The 20,754-nt window shown below is 33.8% G+C and overlaps 2 protein-coding genes across 4 annotated transcripts; one reads left to right on the top strand and one right to left on the bottom strand.

Annotated features, from left to right (window-relative positions):
• Positions 1-9,772: 9,772 nt before the first annotated feature.
• Positions 9,773-16,039, top strand: LOC132033393 (uncharacterized). Of its 3 annotated transcripts, XM_059423360.1 has the most exons (9): positions 9,773-10,078; positions 10,431-10,656; positions 11,413-11,521; positions 11,634-11,732; positions 11,849-12,535; positions 13,367-13,727; positions 14,157-14,238; positions 15,308-15,538; positions 15,658-16,039. In XM_059423360.1, exons 2-8 carry the CDS (start codon positions 10,474-10,476, stop codon positions 15,512-15,514), a joined length of 1,728 nt encoding a protein of 575 aa, XP_059279343.1. In that variant the 5' UTR covers positions 9,773-10,078; positions 10,431-10,473; the 3' UTR covers positions 15,515-15,538; positions 15,658-16,039. The 3 variants fall into 3 exon arrangements, with proteins under 3 accessions (XP_059279343.1, XP_059279341.1, XP_059279342.1); XM_059423358.1 differs by having other exon boundaries at positions 9,774-10,078; positions 15,308-16,039; XM_059423359.1 differs by having other exon boundaries at positions 10,064-10,205; positions 15,308-16,039.
• Positions 16,040-16,733: 694 nt separating this feature from the next.
• LOC132033389 (triacylglycerol lipase OBL1-like) lies at positions 16,734-20,479 on the bottom strand. Its single transcript, XM_059423354.1, has 5 exons — positions 20,130-20,479; positions 19,142-19,338; positions 18,889-18,922; positions 17,431-18,041; positions 16,734-17,092 (listed from the first exon to the last, which is right to left on the bottom strand). The coding sequence occupies exons 1-5, from the start codon at positions 20,437-20,439 to the stop codon at positions 16,814-16,816; spliced, it is 1,431 nt and encodes a 476-aa protein (XP_059279337.1). The 5' UTR covers positions 20,440-20,479; the 3' UTR covers positions 16,734-16,813.
• Between the last annotated feature and the right edge of the window lie 275 nt (positions 20,480-20,754).

A 20,754-nucleotide genomic window follows, 5' to 3' on the forward strand; every position in this document is an offset into this window, starting at 1 on the left:
AATTTGAAATCTTTTATTTTCGTCCTTCGCCTAAAAATTTATGGGTTCCGAGTTCGAACCCGATTCAGTTAAATATTAAAAAAAAAATTGCAAGGCAAGGGTTTGTAGGAAAATTAGGCTTATTCAAGCAAATAGGCCTAACTTTGCCAAAAAAATTAAGGTAGAGGTTTGCCTTAAAGTCAAATTTTGGGTAAAAGTTTGCCTTAAGGCAAACCTCTACCTGAATAGGCCTAATTTTGCTACAAACTTTTGCCTTGCGATTTTTTTTTAACTGAGTATAGGTTTGAACCCAGAACCTCGGGGTATTAGGTAAAGGGCAAAAATTAAAGACCACCAATTTGAGGGGCAAAAAATATAGATCAGTGTCTTCGAAGGCAAAAATTATTAAAAATTTCGCCAGGTAGAACTTGGATTTACAAGGCAGAGAGAGTTTTGCCTGCGAAACTCTGCCTGAACCTGAAGCAGGCAAAATTCTGCCTGCAGGCCTAAGTGTGCTATAAAACTCTGTCTTGTGATTTTTTTTTTTTTTACTGAGCCGAGATTTGAACCCCAAACCTCATGGTATTAGGTGAAGGGCAAAAATTAAAGACCACTAATTTGAGGGGCAAAAATTAAAGACCACCCCAAAATAAGGGCATTCCTGCGAATTGCCCCATTGTTTTCAATTTTTTATGTGGATTCCCTTCAAAGACGCTGGTCTTTAAGTTTTGCCTCTCAAATTGCTGGTCTTTAGCTTTTTCCCTTCGCTTAAAAAAGTGGCAGAAAATATCCCGAGATTCTTGATTCGAATCCCCGCTCAGTAAAAAAGAAAAATAATTTTGCAAGGCAAGGCTTCGCAAAATTTTTGTCTTATAAGATATAATTTAGTTACGCCATAGGTAAATTCTGCCCTATAAGGTAGAATTTAGTTATGCCTTAAGGCAAATTCTGCCTTGCGAAATTTGACAAGGCATAATTATTATTTCTTTTGCTCTGCTGGGATTTTACATAAGTTAGGCCTTCTGCCTGAATAGGCCTAATTTGCTACGAAATTCTGCTTTGCGAATTTTTTATTTTATACTCTGTTGGAGTTCGAACCCAGAATCTCAGGGATATTTTCGATCACTTAAAATGCCGCAGGGCAACAATTAAAGACCAGCAATTTGAGGGGCAAAAATTAAAGACCACCCCCAAATAAGGGCATTTGTGTTTCTGGCACACCTCATTTCAGCCAAGTAAATTTTGGGCCGGTCTAGGACTGACCTATTTATTATCTTAACCCTTTTTGAACTGCTTAAATATCAGCTGAGTGGATTGCCCTTTATATGGATTGGTCTTCAATTTTTATCCCTCAAATTAGTGGTCTTTAATGTTTGCCCCTACTTCTCGTTTAATGAAAATTTGTGGGCCAAAGTACCCTTATTCGCTGGTCTATAAACCAGAGTTTCTGGTTCGAATCCCAACAGAGGCAAAAAAAAAAAAAAAAACACATAATTTCGCAAGGCAAGATTTCATAGCAAACTATGTCTATTCGGGCAAAAGTTATGCCTTAAGACATAGTTTATATGCAGTTCTTTTTTCCGGCATAGTTTTGCAATATAACTTAATTTCCCCAAAACTATGCCGGACAAGTCATACTTTACATAGAAATTATGCCTTAAAAAGATAACTTTTGCCCGAATAGGCATAGTTTGCTACGAAATCTTGCTTTGCGTTTTTTTCTTTTACATTACTGGAATTCCAACCCAGAATCTCAGGTGTATTTTCGACCACTTTTTTATTACTTAAAGTGGCGAAGGGTAAAAATTAAAGACCAGCTATTTGAGCAGCAAAAATTAAAGATCACCCCAAAATAGGGGCAATCGCGTGAATTGCCTCTTTTAAGCCTAGCCTGCCCATTTAACACTCTTACACATAACAATGTATATCAATCTATAGACAATGAGCACCGGATAATCAATCAAGTATGTATTACATGATGACCATAGATCATAACATGATTAAAAAATCAAGTCATTAGCAAAAACCAAAACCAAACCGAATAAAACCAACATTTGGTTTGGTTTGGTTTGGTTTTAAATTAAAAACCGATAATATTTGGTTTGGTTATGGTTATAGTAAAAATAACCGAATAAATAACCGAACCAAACCGATAATTATATACATAAAATTTATAATTATTTATATGTATAATATTAACTTTTCATAAATAATTAAAGATATTTTATACCTTTTAATTATTAATTTAATTTTGGTCTACTTATTTTTAAAGCCCATGTCTTAAAAGAATATGTCCAAGTCCAACAATCCAAGCCCAACTCTAATAAGTCGTAAGCCCATTTAACCCTACTATCTCTTTTCATTTTACATTGCCATAACAATATAGTTGTATTGTGGGCCGAGAAAAAAAGAATAAGAAATTAAGAATGTAGAGAGAGAATATTTGACAATGAAAACCACCGAACCAAACCGACAATAACCAAACCGGTGGTTATTATTTTACTTGGTTTGATTATAATTTTAGACATTTAAAAATCGACTAAATTGTATTTTTAACCAATAACCGACCCAAACCGAACCATGAACACCCCTAAACATGATGCCGGGACTATAGTATATGGCAATAGTGGCATTGAATATTCAGGAGGGAAAAAATTTCAACTTTCCCTCCTGAATATGCTGATACTCATTAACTTTATTTATGTGATCTCAGATCGTACTAATTTAAAAAGACTCGTTGCTCGAGAAAATACTGTGATTGGTCGTATTAGGAGGAAAAGCCTGGATGGAAATGGTTTCACATCATTAATTCTGACCATTACTCTCATTTTGATAAAAAGCAACTTTTGATTTGGCGGTCAAGATTGTTCAAATTTTGTAGAGAAAAGTTACTATCTCTGTCCCAAAAAAATTATTCTTTTTTTTTTTTTTTAATTTATTCTAAAAAAGTTATTCTCTTTCTAAATTTAGAAATAATTTAACTTTATGAGATGATTTACTATCACATAAATATCTAAAATTTATTTTGGACCATACATTTTAAATTTTTTTTATTATTTCTTAAATTTTGTGCCGAATCAAAAGAGAACAATCTTTTTAGGACGGAGGAAGTATTTGATGTACTTGAGTACTTTCTGTAGACGTAAAAGCGCATTACACTTGTATAAGGGCCCGTTTGGCCATGAGTTTTTTTACTTTTTTTGGGGAAAGCATTTTTCCTTTATTTGAAAATCAATGTTTTGTATTTGGAACTTGAGAAATACCAAAAATAAATTTCGCTTTCAATACATTCAAATAACTAAATATTCTTTGCAAAAATTATAACCAAATACAACTCCATCTTCAACTCCGAAATACCAAATAAAGTAAAAATATTTAGTTTCCCTGGCCAAAAGCCTACTTATTTGTTGAAAAGATTTTGAACTTTGTACAGTGAGCCATGTTTATACTCACAAAATCATCAAACTATAGTTGTATAAGATTCAATTTTTTTTTAATTTCTCACCCGATGTTCGATATTCATAAATATGGTGTAATGCAATGTTGCATTAACAAGATATATACTATTAGATTTAAACGAGAACCCGCCAGCCTGCTCCTAAACTTCAATTAGTTTACAAGTTTACTTTTCTGTAAGCCACTATAGAACAAAAAAGTGATAGCTTGTTATTATTTTTATTTTTATGATAAGGAAACCGCAAGCTACTCTGTTGAAATACAAGACAGAACTCTCCTCCTGGGATAAAATTTCGCAAAACCACACAAGTAGAGAACCCGCACTGCAGTTCCCCGTACGACGAGCCTCAACCTGTCCAAATCTCCCGTTTCGTAGGCAGGTGAGTTGCGAACCCGAAACCTCTATTACGCGAAGTTCTACGCTCAACCAATCGCCCACCTTGCAAAAAAAAAAAATAGTTTAATTATAGCCTTATTAGTAATTATCACGTAGCTTTTAAATATCTAAGGTTAAATTTAAACTAAATCATTTAATGTTTTAATCTGATTTTATTTTACGATTAATCAAATTACCAAGACAAGTGAAAAGGGTCAAATAAATGGAAAGGAGGCAGTACTCAGCTTTTCCTACATTTTCTCCCATCTTTGATCTTTCGTTCTTAAATATGACTATAGTATATGACTATAGTTTGTTTTGAGAAAAAGCCCCAAATGGTTACCATTATTTTTGGACTTTAGTTTAAAATGATCCAAAGCCAATGGACTATTTTGGGCGTTTTCTCCGTTTGTTTTCAAGGTCCGGAAGTCACTTCAGTGTAGACAAATTTTCAAACTAATTATGGCACACTATTGGGTTTGTGGTTTAAATAGATAAGATTTAATTTGTTCCTTTGACTTGATTTTCCTGTTTGTGCAGTACCTAAAAAATTTCGAATGACATCCTATATATATACTAGTATATTTTAAGTTTGCACGCCAAAGTTAATAATTGAGCAATTGCTTTAATTTTATGTTGTCTCTTTTACGCATGGTCTTTCCGTGATAGCGTGCCAGCTTAGACTCAAATGATTTTTTTTTAAATATACGAATATTAAAAATTTAGTCTTCGAAAGTAATTAATTATATTTTATTACTAACATTTAATTTATTCGGTTTTTATTAGTCTTTTAATATAAAAAAGATTAATCTCTTTTTAAGCGTAGGTAATAAAGAAAAAATCAAAATTATTAAAATCGGTTTTTTTTTTAAATATACGAATATTAAAAATTTAGTCTTCCAAAGTTTAGTTTCAAGTTTTAATCTATATTTTATTATTAACATTTACCTTTGTACTTTTCTCTAATTTTTCACCACTTAGCGGTTTTTATTAGTCTTTTATATTATAAAAAAGATTAATCTCTTTTTTAGGAGCATATCTAGCATGATAAGTTGGTTAAATTGAACCCCTAACTTTCGCCTCAATTTTTGTCTTTCACTTTCCCTCGTCACCGTGCTCTTTTGTTTTTTTCCCTTCTCTGCTTTCTTACTTTCTAATATAAATAAAACAAATTAATTTTATAAAAAATTATTAAAATTGTAATAAATATTTAAAAGTTTTTTTTCGAATCAAGTAGATATTAACCCATAACTTTAAAAATATATTATTTGCTCTTTTGAAACTAAAAGCTAAAATTGAATATCTGTAATTTAAAACTTACTTGCGATTATCATCTAGTAGAACGCTTTTATAACTAAAGGCTTATGAGTAACAAATTTGATTTTATTTTTTGTGTGTATTTAGTATTTAATATACGTACATAAGTATTTATCCTTTTTTCTTTTCATTAGTGAGTTAAATTTTAATATAATAATTAAGAAAAAACACACATGAGAAAAAAAGTACAAAAAACAGTAGAAAAAAAAGTAGATGTTATGAAGCTTAAGGAATGTGAGTTATGGAGATTATTTTTTAAATATAATAATTAAGAAAAATGAGAAAAAAAGTACAAAAAAGCGAGAAAAAAGATAAATATCAGAGCGATCACCTGGTTTACGCTAACTTTATAATATATATAGATATAGATTGGTGACAGTATTTCTCATCGCAAAAAATTCCCAAATCCTAACAACCTCGTAGTTTAGACACAATTATCTGGCTTTAATTTAGAGATTATCTTATTGTCATACCTTGATCTGGCATATCTGAAATTGAAAATGACTAACGTTTAGAAAAAGTCGAATACAAGTTCAGGTAACTACAAATCTCACCAACTTTAGGCCAATATGTAAGCTGAAATGCAACCAAATTCTCGTTGGGGAGTAAGAAAACAACAAAAGGAGAAGTGAACATTGTGGTTTAATTATTGCTTCGGTTTATCCAAGAAAAAAGGATTTATGCCAACTATTGAAGGCTTCAATTTGAAGCAATTCATAAGGCGTCAACTGCCACAAGTCGTCCTCATTATGACGAAGGTTGATGAGTTCAATCAAATAACTTGACGAGTGTAAAATTACTAAAAACCTATATCAATATCGATAGAGATAACATTTTAAGCTTAGCCGATACAAAATTTATAGTTTATGAGTCTTGATTATGAAGTTTACTGAGTTCCAAAATTTATTAGACCAAAGTTACTTAATTTTGTTGCACTCGTACTTGACATGTTAGTTCCGCCCAACACATGAGCTTACCATCTTATATTTACTTCTCCTATTTCTTTTAGAATCGAAGACTTTGGGTCCTAAAAGGAGAACATTATTGCTTATATTCCTCTTGAGAACATTATTGCTTATATTCCTCTTTGAATTGGAACTGTACGTACTGGACCCGTTGGTTGACAGATGAGAGATTGTGCAACAGCCAAGTAATCTTCATGCATTTATAAACAAAACATTTGTTGTAATATGTGACTATTTTGGGTCCATTTTCATGCACGATTATGTGTCTCCCTTTTGACCCGCTTTAATCCAGGCTGTCCAGCTAACTCCTGGCTCCACCATTAATTACGTAACCTATGCTCACGAGCTTCAATACTTTCTTTTTTCGACAACTACAAGTCAAATACGCAATTAATTTGGCTAGACTCTTGAGGAACCAAGGTTTTCACGTAAATCCATATTTATATCAGTCAAATAATTTCATTAAATAAATTTAAAATAAGAATACATATCACTTGATCGTATGGTTAGCTAGACAAATGTCCATATATCAGTTTTTTGTTTTTTGTTTTTTTTTAGCATTCTTTTATTTGATGTAAACATGGATCGAACTTTTTTAAAGACCTCCCACGGCCCAAGTATATTTACTTTTATCTCCTTACATTTTTCACCCTTTCCCTTCCTCTACACCTCAGAACTTTGTTTCATTTTATTTTAGGTGGAATAAATAGATGATCCTTTAAATTTGTCGGTATATATTTAATTAGAGATGCGAACGATGGTCTGTTTCAATCGAGTACATGAATACATGATAAAGTGTTCCTATTAGATAATTTCAGGTAAAAATATGAAAAAGTTTACGGGCATGCATGTTCCCAAGAGTCCATTACATAGATAAGTTTACCAAATAAAATATGTCACCTCCTGTAATTATACACATCAGTCTCAATTGGAACATACTTGATGAGTATAATTAAAGGAGATGTCATGTTTTATGTGGTTAACTTATCTAACGGATCAAGCGCTTGAGAACACCACATAATACAAAGCTTTTTCAAAATTTGAGTTAAAAGTATCTAATATATAAGAACACTTTATCATATGTTTAGGTACTCAATCTGAACAAACTGAATATAGTTCGAATGCCAAAAATAAATATATTGACAGGTTTGAGGGGCTTAGTTTTGACCGCGGACTATTAGCTGTTTATGAATACCGTATTATCCAAGTTCTTGAGGACTTTGATTCAAAGCAAGCCCCAAAATACAAAAAAGAATCTCCTGTTTGGTCTGCCAGCCTATCTGCAATCCTTGTTGACTTAAGATTATCTGCAAATAACTTTTGTGTTTTCAATTCTTCTGGTTGAAATTGAATTGCATCAACAATAACATTTTCAATGTAATTCCATAAATAAAGTCCGGTGAAAGTAGGATATATGCAGATCTTACGTCCAACTGTATAATCAGTTTTAATATATACTGTTATGAGTTACTATCACTTTCTCTTTTTAACTAACCAAAATTAACACGCACTGGTCCCATCATTTTTACCTTGCCAGGTGTAGGCTACATTTGTTTAGTTGGACCATAAAATTGTGCGACTGAAAGGGCATATCACACACCAAAGAAAACCAAGCAAGGCGTTTGTTTACAGCAAGTTATAAATTACTCTATACTCGTACTACTTAGTGTTTCATGCAAGCAGCATTTTAACCTTGAAGAGGAATAGAAGCATTAATTAATTATTGCATGGGAAATCCAAAGGAAAGAGACAGGAAATGGCAGCAATAAATGTGGGGCTTTGTCATCTTACTCTGAGTGAACTAACGTAAACTATAACCAATTTCTGACTTACGGTCCGTTTGGACATGAATCTCCTTCCTTTTTTTAAAAAAAAATATTGGTTGATTATAAATTGATAAAATAATTTTTTTCATGATATTTTGTTACATTCATAAAAAAAAAGGTGTAAAATACATATTCAAGTGTAATTTTAATTTTCGAAAGCATTTTTTTAACTAAACCTATATCCAAATGCCTGCCAACATTATTTATGGGTGCTTGAGGAGAGGGGCCATACCTACATACCCTCAAACTTGATTGATCAACAAAAGCAAAAAATGCTGAGAATCACAGGTGCAGCAGTAGCAAAACCTGAACAGTGGACCATAAATTACGGTGTTGATTTTTCAATTCTTGGCTTTTCGGAACTTACAAACCCATAATTGAATGTTGCAACACACTACAACACACCATCGGTGTTCCTGCAAGCCTGACTCAAGAAATTAAGCTTTTCTATAACTACCGTTCATTTTTCTCTATTTTTTCTTGGGATATGTAATAACTGCTATTGTTGGCTTAAGGGTCGATTTTAAATTTTGAATAAGTAATAGCTGAAAAGTAGTAAGTTAGGAGGTAAATTATTCATGTATAAAATTATTATGATATTTAATTTGCAATTCAAAATTCCGCATAACTAAATACAGATATACGTTGATAAGTTGTGAGGAAATCTGTATAAAATAACTACTGATACATAACTCATAATTCAATGCTGCAACCTACTACAACAATGTTCCTGCTGACCAGACTCAAGCCCTTATGCTTTTTTGTTTTCTTTCGTAGAATTGACCACAATCATAAATTACTGTTGATTTTCTATTTTTTCTTGAGATGTGTCAAAGTTGGTTCATTAATAATTGATGCTGTTGGCTTTGATTTCTCCTCAATTCATGTTAATCAGTACAGTTGTTAATTACTAGAGTCAATATCACAGTTAATTACTCCCTCCGTTTCATAATAAGTGATTTTTTAGACTTTTAATTTTTTTTCAAATTAAGTGGAGCTTTTAAATTTCAAAAAGGCTTTGGGCAGATTCTTTCAAAATTACCTTTATTTAAATAGTCAAGATTCATTAACTACCTTTTTTTTTCTAGAAAGTAATAAAAGTTGATTAGGGGTGAGTCAGTAAAAACCCTTTTAATTTTCTAGGAGTGAGCAATTTCTTAAGAAGTGTGCATGAGTCTAACAAACCACTTATTATGAAACGGAGGAGTTACGTGGATAAGTTATGAGAAAAATCTATGTACTGGAAAGTTGTGTAATAATTTTTTAAGGCAAAGCCATTTAATTAATATTTCCCGTTGTTTGCATTGATTTATCCTTAATTCATACTAACCTGTCCCACGTAAAAATGTACTCCCTCCATTTATGTGAACCTATTTGATTGAAAGACGATATTTAAGAAAGAGTGAAGACTTTGAAACTTATGATTCAAAATAAGTCATAAATATTTATGTGGCTGCAAATCATTTCATAAAGTGAATTTGTTTCCAAATTAGGAAAGAGTTCATTTATTTTAGTACAGACTAAAAAGAAAATAGATTCACATAAATTAAAATAGAGAGAGTATAAGTTATGAGTCAATTTATGTAGAAGATAAAATAATTAATACTCCATAAATAATTAATTCTTGCATTACTTATATCTGTATAACTTTACCACGACCAAACGGCCCCTTACTGCATTAACTTCCACACAATTACCTTGGATTTAATTTTTTGACCACTTTATTAGGGTGAGAATTTCTGGTCAAACAGAGTGAAGGACAGCGAGCATAGAAAGAAGCGAATCCCACTGTTAATTGTGGGAATGATAACATAACATAATCATTAACTCACTACTCCTTCTCTTCAATTAATTAAAATAAACTTTTGTCCTTTCCGCGAAGATTCCATTGTTACAAATACATCATCTTGCTAATCTCGTGACCAACACGCCATTACAATCTATTACCACTAATAACAGTAACAGTAACCATCTTTATAGTATACATACACATTCTATATTTCAGTTACCATTTCCATGTAAACTTTGTATAGTCTATTCTCTAAGTTGCTACCGCTTATTAAATGTCTGCAACAACGGTGACGGAGATTGAGATTCCGGTGTGATGACGGAGAAATGAAGTGTTTGGATTTTAAGGCGTGAATGAAAAACCAGAATATGTATTGCCTTTTTGAATTGCAACTCTTCATCTCACTCTTTTGTTTATAAATTCAAAGTTTTTGCCTCAGATTTAATACACCTGGCAATATGAAGTTTATTGATTTTCCAAAACAAACATTGTCAAGTGTGATTTGCTCAGGCATTTGAGTTAAAGTTTTGTAAATTGAAGTGCAACTTTTACAGAATAGATTTCCGTTCTATCCTGAGTCTAATTAATTCGTATACCTTGAGCAACAGCAAGGGAATTAAATTCCTTAACAACACACAAGAATGTTGTGTATTTGGTATAATTATTTGTTTGTTTATATTCTTACTATTAAACTAACTTTCTGCTCTCCTGTTTATGAACAGAGAGTAATAACATGAAGTTGTGACTGGTGAAAGCAAATTGACAATGCCGGAGCTAGGGTTTCAGGATTCGAGATCGGGTAGAAATGTTCATCGTGATGTAAGTCCGGATTCTGTTATATTCACAGGCGACTCCAATTACAGCAGTATATTCTCATCTGCTTCCGGTAGCGTTGACCGGTGTTCATTTGCTTCCGATGCTCACGATCACCATTCCTCCGTTTCCGATGTTAGCATTTCTTTCCTTTTTTATTTTGGATTCTCATCATTCACGTGTATTTCCTGTTTGGTGCAATATAATAATGAAGACAAATTTATGCTTCCGTAAGCTTAGTACACGCGCTAGAGCTATAGTACTGGACAAAGCTAAATCGATACTATTGTCTATTCAGATCTCATTATGCACCGTCTCATAATTTCGGATAATTTCGGATCATGATGAAAATATTGCGTCCTTTCACTTCTTTATATTTTTATCTATATAATGCGAAGTTGACATAAGCTCCCGTTTGGCCGTAGATTTTGAAGTTGAAACTTGAAAATTTGAGTTTTTGAAATTGTGTTTGGACATTTTATTTGAAAAAAAATTGAAGTTTTGTGAGTGAAAGTGAAATTTCTCCCAAAAACTTCTCCCAAAAACTGGTTTGAAAACAGATATTTGTAGATTTTGGAACTTCAAAATATTTTGACGTTAAATTTTTAAAATTTGTTCAAAACAGATATTTGAAGATAACTTTTCAAAATGTGTTCAAATTTCATGGCCAAATAGATATTTGAAGATAACTTTTCAAAATCTATGGCGAAACACTAGCTCAGTTTGAGAAAAATGCTTTTAAAGAGAAGAACAAAGATTTCTCTGTACTAAAAAAAAAAAGAGGAATATTAACAAGGTTGATTTAGTTGTTTTTTGTTTGGAAATTGGCGGTATAGTGTGGTACTCACGAGTTTGTCCACTTCGATAGACTGAAATGTTTGATTGAATCAGCACTTGGCAGGGCATGAATGCCGTGAAGCTTCTGGTGGTACAGTTACAGATCCAAACAAAGCTATGGTACACAGAAATAGTCACCTTGGCAGAAAAGAAAAAGCAAAAGGTACTACTCTCTTTGACTCTTTTTTCAACTCTTTCAGTTGGCTTCCTACAAAAGCCTTTTAAACTAGATTCTTCAATATTCCTGTGGTAGTCACACATTCTCTGTCTTCCAGTTCAAATACCAGAGAAGAACAGCAAGATTGAGATTGAGACAGATGATGACAATCTGTCTTTAGATTCCGCAAGAAACTCTTTTTCTCAAGCTCTTAAAGGTAAACTGCCACTAAAGCATTTCAAAGCACAAAGCAATTATTCTCACATTCTGGGTAACCAATTTTTTAATTTTTCCTTTTTGTGGGTCTTTGGTTTGGAAAATTTGTTGGAATAGAATGTCAAGACCGGAGGTTTAGGTCGGGATCACTACTGAATAAACCAGATAGGCGAAGACCTGCTTCACTAGATCTAAACAATGCTGTGATTAATGCGGGCCACTCTTCTTCTCCGCGTTTTGGTATCATGAAGAAGACTCCTGTTACGACTAGCCGAGCGGGTTCATTTCCAAGTCCAAGAACGCCAAATTGCCGCCACTCCAGTGTTGGTGTTCAAAAAGGCTGGAGTTCGGAGCGCGTGCCATTGCATTCGGGCGCTAATCGCAGGCAGCTCAATACTGCATTGCTGCCTTATAGTAACGGAAGGACATTACCTTCCAAATGGGAAGATGCAGAGAGGTGGATTTTTAGCCCGGTCTCAGGAGATAGTTCCATGAGAACTTCATTACAGCAGCCACAGAGGCGGCCTAAATCCAAAAGCGGACCTCTTGGTCCTCCTGGTCTAGGTTACAATTCCTTGTATTCTCCTGCACCACCTGTTTTTAAGGGAGGAAATGGTGGGAATCTGTTAGCCAATTCCCCTTTTTCAACGGGAGTGATGGCAACTGATGGTTTGTCAATTCGATGTGGAGATAGCCTGGGTAGTGGAAACTTCCATGCGCTCACAGAGCCATGCATGGCAAGGTCAGTTAGTGTACATGGATGCTCTGAACTGGTCTGTTTATCGACCTTGCCGACTTCCCAAGGTACTGATTTCTCTGTTCCAGTTGATTGGTTGCTTGCTTAATCTAACTAAGAAATTGCACATTGATTTGCATTGCAGCATCATAATATTGAAATGTAGCATAATTTTAGACGGTAATTCCTAGAAGAAGAAGAGGAAATATTGCAAGAACATTACAAATAGATCCCACTGGTTAATTGGTCACCATACTTGACTGTTTCTTTGGAAGATTGAGATCTATATTTCCACTGGTTAACCTTGAATGCTCAGTATTTCCATGTTTTCAAGGTTCAAAGTTAAAAGGAACCTGCCTTTTTTGGCTGGAGGATGTCACTGAAAGTCACCTGTTTATATCAATGGAATGCACTGTCAAGGAAAGTAACCAGAAAGAAAGAAACTAAAGTTGATTTTCTGTTATTCATTAAAGAAGTTTTATAATCAGATATATCATCAAGCTGAGCTCAACTTCCTTGATGTAAATTTGTACCAGGAAGCACCTACTCCGATATGTGATAAAGATTTGTAGACAATCACACTGGTCATTAACGTTTGCCTATGAATCCCATAGGAGACACCAATGAACTGTAAACCATGTGGCATAACCCAATTGCCAGGGTGGTGTTTGGTAGTTTTGCATGATGCTTTCGTTTTGGAGGTGCAATAACTTTATTTGTCACTGCCTACTGCAATTTGGAGCTTTTCCCCTACATGGGAGAAAATATACAAATCTTTAAGTCCATCTTATCCACCCTTTGAACCCTCATAACTGTGGCCTGTGGGTTGTGTAATATGTGAAGAAATGATGACTGTGCCTTCCGATTGTGTTTAACTTTCTTGTAAATCTGATTTGTAGATGAGAGTGGGGGTGATATTCAAGATGCAGCCAATGGTGTGTCACGAATTATCTCAAGGAGGGATATGGCCACTCAAATGAGCCCCGAGGCAAGCCCTTCCTCATCTCCAATAAGACAGTCATCCTTCTCTCCTTCAACTCCATCTATTCTACCACTTGTAGAATCGCAGAGTGTACCTTCTTCTAAAGCAGAAATGAGAGATGTTCCCATTGATGAGCGGGTTACAGTGACCAGGTGGTCAAAGAAACAGAAAGCTCGAATTCCAGGTAGGAGCATGGAACTTGATGACTGGAAAAGGAAAGCTATGGAAATCCGGTCTTCAGGTTGGGATGTTGCAGAGACATCAACAAGCATTTCAAAGTAAGTGATGATATTTTATTTGTTAGCTTGTAATTGAATTATTTTGATGCATTGTCAATTGAAAGCAGTTTGATGGAAGTGTAAGGTGATTGGATATATTACAAGTAGAGTATAAAAAGGAAAAGCTGATATATCTTTTTCAGAAGATGCAAACACAAGGGAAGGGAAAACATCCAGCTGACAGAGGCTTCCTTATGTTGTTTTGTTCAGTTTCATGGTTTTTCTAAAATATTGGTTTACATGTACATTGCCTTAATCATATATCTGATCTCAAGTTAATTATGATCATTAAAAATCTCGATAAGCTGTACAGTTTGAGAAAGGATAGACCACATTTATGCTCTTTAACCTCTCTTTCTCCAAGTATCAAAATGCATTTGTTTCTCTATTCATGCTATTAATTGTCTCTATTCACTTCTGAAATATTAGGATCAAGAGGGAAGAAGCAAGAATCACTGCATGGGAGAACCTGCAGAAGGCAAAAGCAGAGGCATCAATGAGGAAACTAGAGGTCGGTCTTTAATCACACATCTCCGTCATTCACTTTTTAGTTTCTAAAGCTTCTTTCTGTTGCCCATAAGCTTTAATTGATTCATCAATTATATGGTTTAAATTGAGTTTATTACTCCTGAATGCGTAAGACTACTTTTTGTTAGTTTAGGGGTAGCAAAACTTGAATATGGACAAAATGGTTATTACTATAAAATATGTGAAAAAATAGGCATGTTACACTCATACGTCTACCAAAGGTATATCTAATAGAATGCTAATTTATCAATTAACAAAAACTTGTTTATCAATTATGATTTCTATTCTACTACTTGCTGGTCTAGGTTAGGGTAGTTTTCTGAATTGGAAAAGACAGTTTATGTTGAAGTGGTAATCATCCAGTAGCTTCTACCAGTGGCTGTAAGATACAGTTTATCTTGAAAGTCAAATGTCCTCTGTTGAGATGTCTGGCCTAGTGAACTAGGCACAAAGGAAGTTTTTGTTGTTGATACGGGGGATTAAGATGTAGGATCTTCAAGTGTTATATAAGCTGACCTTTTGATGTTCTTCCCTCACTGAACTTTTACATTATTCCAGATAAAATACAACTTGAAAGATGAGCAGTGGATTCTAAAACTGATATAATTATATGCATTTTTTGCTTATCTGTCATTTGCTAATATAATGGTTGACCTTAGTGACGCGGAAATCTTACAAGATTCTCAAGGGGATGAGAGAAGAGACATCTCGTTCCTAACTGCAGGGTGATTTCTTCTCCCCCATGTCTACATGATAAGCTTAAATTGTCTTTGAAGGAAAAAAGGTTTTAATGGATAGTTTATCCTGTACTTCTTTGAAACTTTCAATTGGATTATGACATAATCATCAAGATACCTGTTCTCTTATTAGTGGATGCTATGATCTGTTGGTGGTTTTCTTAATCCATGTAATAAGGGAGGAAGATTTATTGTTCATATTTCACAATTGTATAGAGGACAGCAGAACGGACAGAACTTGCATATACACTAATAGAATGAAAGCGTTTTCTGTTTGCAAATTAAATACATGGTATCTCTGTAAATATAATGCAGATGAAACTGGAGAAAAAGAGATCGTCATCCATGGATAAGATTATGAACAAACTTAGATCGGCACAGAAAAAGGCCCATGAAATGAGAAGCTCAATGTTAGCCAACCAATCACATGAAGTAGCAAGATCCTCCAGCAAGGCCTTATCTTTCCGTCGGACTCGCCAAATTGGGTCTCTGAGTGGCTGCTTTACATGCCATGCATTTTGATGTTACAACAAGCATCTATATCAGGTATTCTCCTCCCTTTACAGCGAGGAGTGTTAGATTTTATATACCCTTGCACAGATTTTAATCTGGTATTGAATGAGTAGATCCCTTCTTTCCTGATGTACTTCTCTGCATTTTGGTAGTGAATGGGTCAGATCATGTAATTCTCGTAATAAGCGGCAATGATTTGGAAATGTTATTTGTCAAGACGTGCTTTCTGGAAATCAATGCTGTAGGGCATTTAATCACCCTCTTAGAAGACGATATCTGCTACTGAATGATTTAAACAGCCGAGAGGCATGAACAGGATGAAAAGTACCCACGGTCTTCCATGAATGTCGAAGTAGTTTGAAGTGTAACTCCAAGTTTCATCTTGATGCTCCAATTACAAAGCTTATTTTTGTTTCTCCTTCAGGCCCTGCCATCTTCAACAAAATTCTAGTTGCTCTGTAAGATTCTAAAAACATCTCCTTTGATTCAATCTGTATGTAATGAATTTACCAATAATCCACGAGTTATCTTAAACTTTTTTTTCTTCTTATGCATCCAGCACTCGGATGACAAAATCCTACTTTATAATGCGAATAACAAGCTTATGGGTTGGAAAAGTAAATTCTTTATCCCTACTTTCAACACCAAAGAACATGATATAACTCAGAAAACTTTAGATAGGCAGTTGGGTACTATTTGAGGGAAAACAAAATTCGCTTGATAATCTTCGTTGACCATGTTACCTAATAGAAGTTCATCTCAAGCCAATAAAAATAATACAAAATAACAAGATAAAATGAAACATTCAAGCAGTTGACTTGATTTTGCATTGGCTTGGAATATTTCTTTCCAGCTGGTTTGGATGGTTGTTACCTATTGTATTGTGTTGTCAGTTTAAATATAATGTTTGTTTTTGTTGTTACTTAAATTATATTGTATTGTTAAATTTATTGGTATGTAACGACGAAAAGTCTCATTTTATGTAATGACCGATTTGGAGTGATCGCGTCGCTACCTTATTCTATTTATTTATTTTGTCTTTACTTATTATCTAATAATCTTATTTTATCCTTTACCCTATCTTTTTGTAATAGCTCTACCTCGTACCCTACATCTCTTGTAGATTTATCGTTCATATTGCTGATGTATGGTGTTATGTAACGATGGAAAACGATACAATATATTCAGACGTTGTATTTTACAAAACATATAGTACAATACAACACTATACAATATAATACGATACATTATCAAATGATATATTACAACCATCCAAACAAGGTGTAAAATGTCTCTGAATCTTGGAAATCAATCGCGTTTAACACTGTCTTCATGAGCTGATTTTGGAAGATGAAGAACTGAACCCAATCGGGTTAGGTTAACATAATCGATAGTACAATGAGCTGATAACCCTGGAATCACCAACCCTACCATCCTAAACATTTTTGAGAACCATTCCTCTCTGTAATGACTGCCCTTTGTCCAAGGGAGGATGAACCCCCTAATAAACTCATATACTGCAATTAGCAACATGGGGAAAAACCATAGCACAGAGAAGTAGTTCTTGTTTGGTTCTTCTTCCACCACCTGCATTACACAAAAAAATTGAGCTGTTGCAATTGATACATAAGGTAAATAATTAATCAGACTTTTGATAAACATGCACATGCATTGACTGTTAGGGCAATGAAATATGAACCAAATCCAATGGTATATTCTAGGGTCAATCAAGTGGAATGGAAATCACGAGAGACCAGTGTGACATGAAAAGTTACTTGATTTCTTTCAACATCTGCCTAAGCCCTTTGCTGGTAGAAGGTAGCAGATATCAGGTGCAATAATCAAGGTGTGCAAAGTGACTCAAACATTAACAAAATAAAAAATAAACAACAAAAAGTGTGATCCAAATGTATGAGAAACCTTACCCATCCTTTATAGAGGCTGTTGTAGTAGAGACATGATCCAAAATGCTTGAAGAAGGTTGAGTCATCATATGGTAACCTAGGAACCATGTCATTGGAATAAACATGCCTATAATACTTGACATCGTACTTATTGAACTTGTCCTTCATGAAGTTCCCAAATTGTGGATCCCCAACCCTAGGTTGTCCAAATGTGTAAACTCCTTCCAATTTATCCAATAGCCATTCCTCTTCATGCAAAGTCAATATGGCTGCAAATAAAATTGCCAATGCCCCTCCTAAACTATGTCCTGTCAATATAAACTTTGCATTCTCATTTTGGGTCAATATCCTTTTCAGTTCTTTTCTGATTTCGTAATATGCAAATAGTTTTTGGTCTGGGCTTTCATCTAGTTCCTTGGGCCAGCCTTTGTTCTTTTGCAAGCCCAATGCTTTCATGAACCCAGCATGTAGCTTACCTACGCCTTCAAGCTCGTACCATGAAAGGTCCACATCTGTGATCCAGTCATCTGCATGATATGGGATGGTCCCTCTAAATGCAACCACAACTAGGTTTGAATCTTCAACTTTGTCATGGAACATAATGGCTTGTGTGGTGTATACTTCCTGGTAAGCTGCACATCGACAGGTATTTGAGTGATTTCACTAACCAAACAATAATGTGCATAAAATCGAAATTTTTGATAAGAATTGGATATTGAGTCTTGCTCAACCTCAAAAGTTAATTCATGAGGTGAGGATGATCCAAACCATATAAAGAAACCAAATAGTCCATCACCTGTAGGAACTCAACACCCCCCATACTGGACATTATGTTTAGAGTGTATACAATATAAATGAGACCAATAATGGGGTAAATCATGAATTGTGATGAGTCAGGCTTTGTTACCCTGATAAGAAATGGACATTGAACCTAAATCAACCCCAAAAATTAGCTCATGAGGTAAGATACCTAAGATCGCGTAGGAACAAATAATGCATCAACCATCGATTTGGGAACTCAAAAGTTTTTATGGTCACCAAGCAGTGCATAACTTCGTATTCACTTTCATAGTGCTTATTGCTTAATATATCAAAGACAAGTTCCTTTGGATTCTTATTTCTTACTACTTGATAAAAATATAAATAAGTAAAAGTGGTTATTAATGTAAGAAGCTTGAAGTTAAGTACATGGATAACATGTGGGGGATAAAATACTTGATATTTATCAGAGAACAAATCGAATCTTATTGATTTATTTGTCTTTTAAGAATATATAAAATATTGTACTTCGGAAGGCAAGAACTGGGGTCCTTATAAATCTTCAAAATATCTTTAGGAAGTTTCCCAATAAAAACGTTGATACTAGTATTTTTTCACGGTCTGGAAAATAAAAAACAACAACATTCAAATTGAAACACAATTAAAAACAATAGAAAGATCTTAATAAATCTGGTTTAAGAGAGACGGGACCGGACTTACCATTCCAAAAGTTGTAAAACTTTATGAAGTCCATCTGCAAAATAAAAATAAAAATTATATACTCATTAATCTTTCGAAATTATGGATACTCTAAAAGTTTAGTATAGCAAATTGTAAAGTCTGTTTCTGCTGTAAATAGGGAAATTAACTTAAATAGTCGTAAGTCCAAAGAAATAGTAGTCGACATATATATGCAATTAATATGTAATATACGTATGTATATTGGCTAGTCAGCTGTAAATATTTAAAATACCTGCCAATTTTCTGTGATAACTTTCTTAGTGAAAGCTTCATTTTCATAGGACAATTTAGCAGCCATAATTGATAGTGAAGGGCCATAGTGGCTGGCCCCCATATTTATGGTCTTGTCTAAGTCAACCCTCCAATCAAGTTTTCCGACCATCGACGTGTACTCCTCCGATTTCATGTCTGGTCTTATTACCTCTTTTCCTGCAAATACCTCATAATTATATAACAGAAAATTTTCCCAAATCACAGGTTAACAATTTTCTTCTTCTTCTTCTTTTAGAAGATGTCTAAATTTAGAAACCTGAAACTTTAATTTTAAGACAAGTTTTGCCGAATTATAATCTATAGCAAGCAAATAAAGAGCAGCTATATTCCAACCATAGAATTAAAATGCATATTTTACATGGATGAAACAATTCACTTTATTATATTATTTTCATATTCAAGATTTAGTTCAAGACCTATCACAAATTTTCTAAGAAAATGGAAAAACAACAATTGTGCATCAACAAATAGATTGGGGTCAGCTATATGAATCCTAACCGTTCGTATTGCTAGCTCTTATAGTGTGACAGCATGAGCTTACTCATATTGCTGGTCTCAAGACTAAATAAAAAAGGTTGTGATAGATTGACAATCGTAAAATTAATCACTACTAAATGATCACTAATTTCTAACAGACGGAGAGAATAAACACTACTAAATGATCGCTAATTTCTAACAGACGGAGAGAATAAACAGACTCCTCGAGAGCTACTTAATTAAGCCACTTTAGTGATTAGCTTGTTGGAAACATTTTCGACTAATTTTCTGTCGGAAATCCCATATTTAGCATTCTTTTAGTAGTGAATTTAGGATGAATCCTCGCAGACAACGGAGAATGAAAATGAAATAAATCTAGAAACATGCGAGGGCAAAGCAACTTTTGGCACCTAGAAAACGATATAGAAAAAGACCATATATATATGAGGATGAAAAATCAATCGAGTTACCTTGAATTAAATTCAAGAAAAGCTGGAGAAGACCACCATTACATGAAGGATAATTCAACCACAGCTCAATTTTAGTACCTACACTGTTCATGGGTTTTCTGGACTTAATTAAAAATCTCTGCATAGCTACAGAGGCAAAAATGATCCATCTTCGACGAAAACCTCGTGTGCTTTCTGTTCCTTCAGGAGCATCACAAAAGTTTTTTTTCTCTAATTCACATGAATAAAGTATCCGAAATAAGTCACAACAACTAGCTTCTTCTGGCTTCAACTCTAAATAATCTTTACAGAATTCTTTGTTGCAAGCCATATAGTTAATGTGAGTAGTTTCAGATGACAAGTTCACAATGTGAAAAATCTTTAATCATATATATAGTAAGGTCACAGTACGCATGAGATATTTCTTTACTGAGCAAATAGCATTTTTGGTCCCTGAGTTATTGCCTTATTCCAATTTTAATCCTTATGTTATTTAGCTAAGCATATTAAACCTTCAATTAAGTTGAATGTGTGATTTTGGTCCTTTAGGTTGACGGATGTTAAATAGTTAACAGAATCCATATTAAAAATATAGTTAACAGAATCCATATTAAAAATATACTTAAAGAAAAGTAATTTAAAAAAG

Source organism: Lycium ferocissimum, chromosome 10, assembly GCF_029784015.1.
Source record: "Lycium ferocissimum isolate CSIRO_LF1 chromosome 10, AGI_CSIRO_Lferr_CH_V1, whole genome shotgun sequence".
Classification (NCBI taxonomy): Eukaryota; Viridiplantae; Streptophyta; class Magnoliopsida; order Solanales; family Solanaceae; genus Lycium; species Lycium ferocissimum.

What these genes read in the sequence shown, in the direction of transcription:
- LOC132033393 (XM_059423360.1), top strand. Translation starts at nt 10,474, where the DNA reads ATGCCGGAGCTAGGGTTTCAGGATTCGAGATCGGGTAGAAATGTTCAT. An exon ending in ACCATTCCTCCGTTTCCGAT is followed by an intron (nt 10,657 to 11,412) that starts GTTAGCATTTCT and finishes TGATTGAATCAG; the next exon opens with CACTTGGCAGGGCATGAATG. An exon ending in CATCAATGAGGAAACTAGAG is followed by an intron (nt 14,239 to 15,307) that starts GTCGGTCTTTAA and finishes AATATAATGCAG; the next exon opens with ATGAAACTGGAGAAAAAGAG.
- LOC132033389 (XM_059423354.1), bottom strand. Translation starts at nt 20,439, where the DNA reads ATGGCTTGCAACAAAGAATTCTGTAAAGATTATTTAGAGTTGAAGCCA. An exon ending in TTATCACAGAAAATTGGCAG is followed by an intron (nt 18,923 to 19,141) that starts GTATTTTAAATA and finishes TTTATTTTGCAG; the next exon opens with ATGGACTTCATAAAGTTTTA. An exon ending in ACAGCCTCTATAAAGGATGG is followed by an intron (nt 17,093 to 17,430) that starts GTAAGGTTTCTC and finishes TGTGTAATGCAG; the next exon opens with GTGGTGGAAGAAGAACCAAA.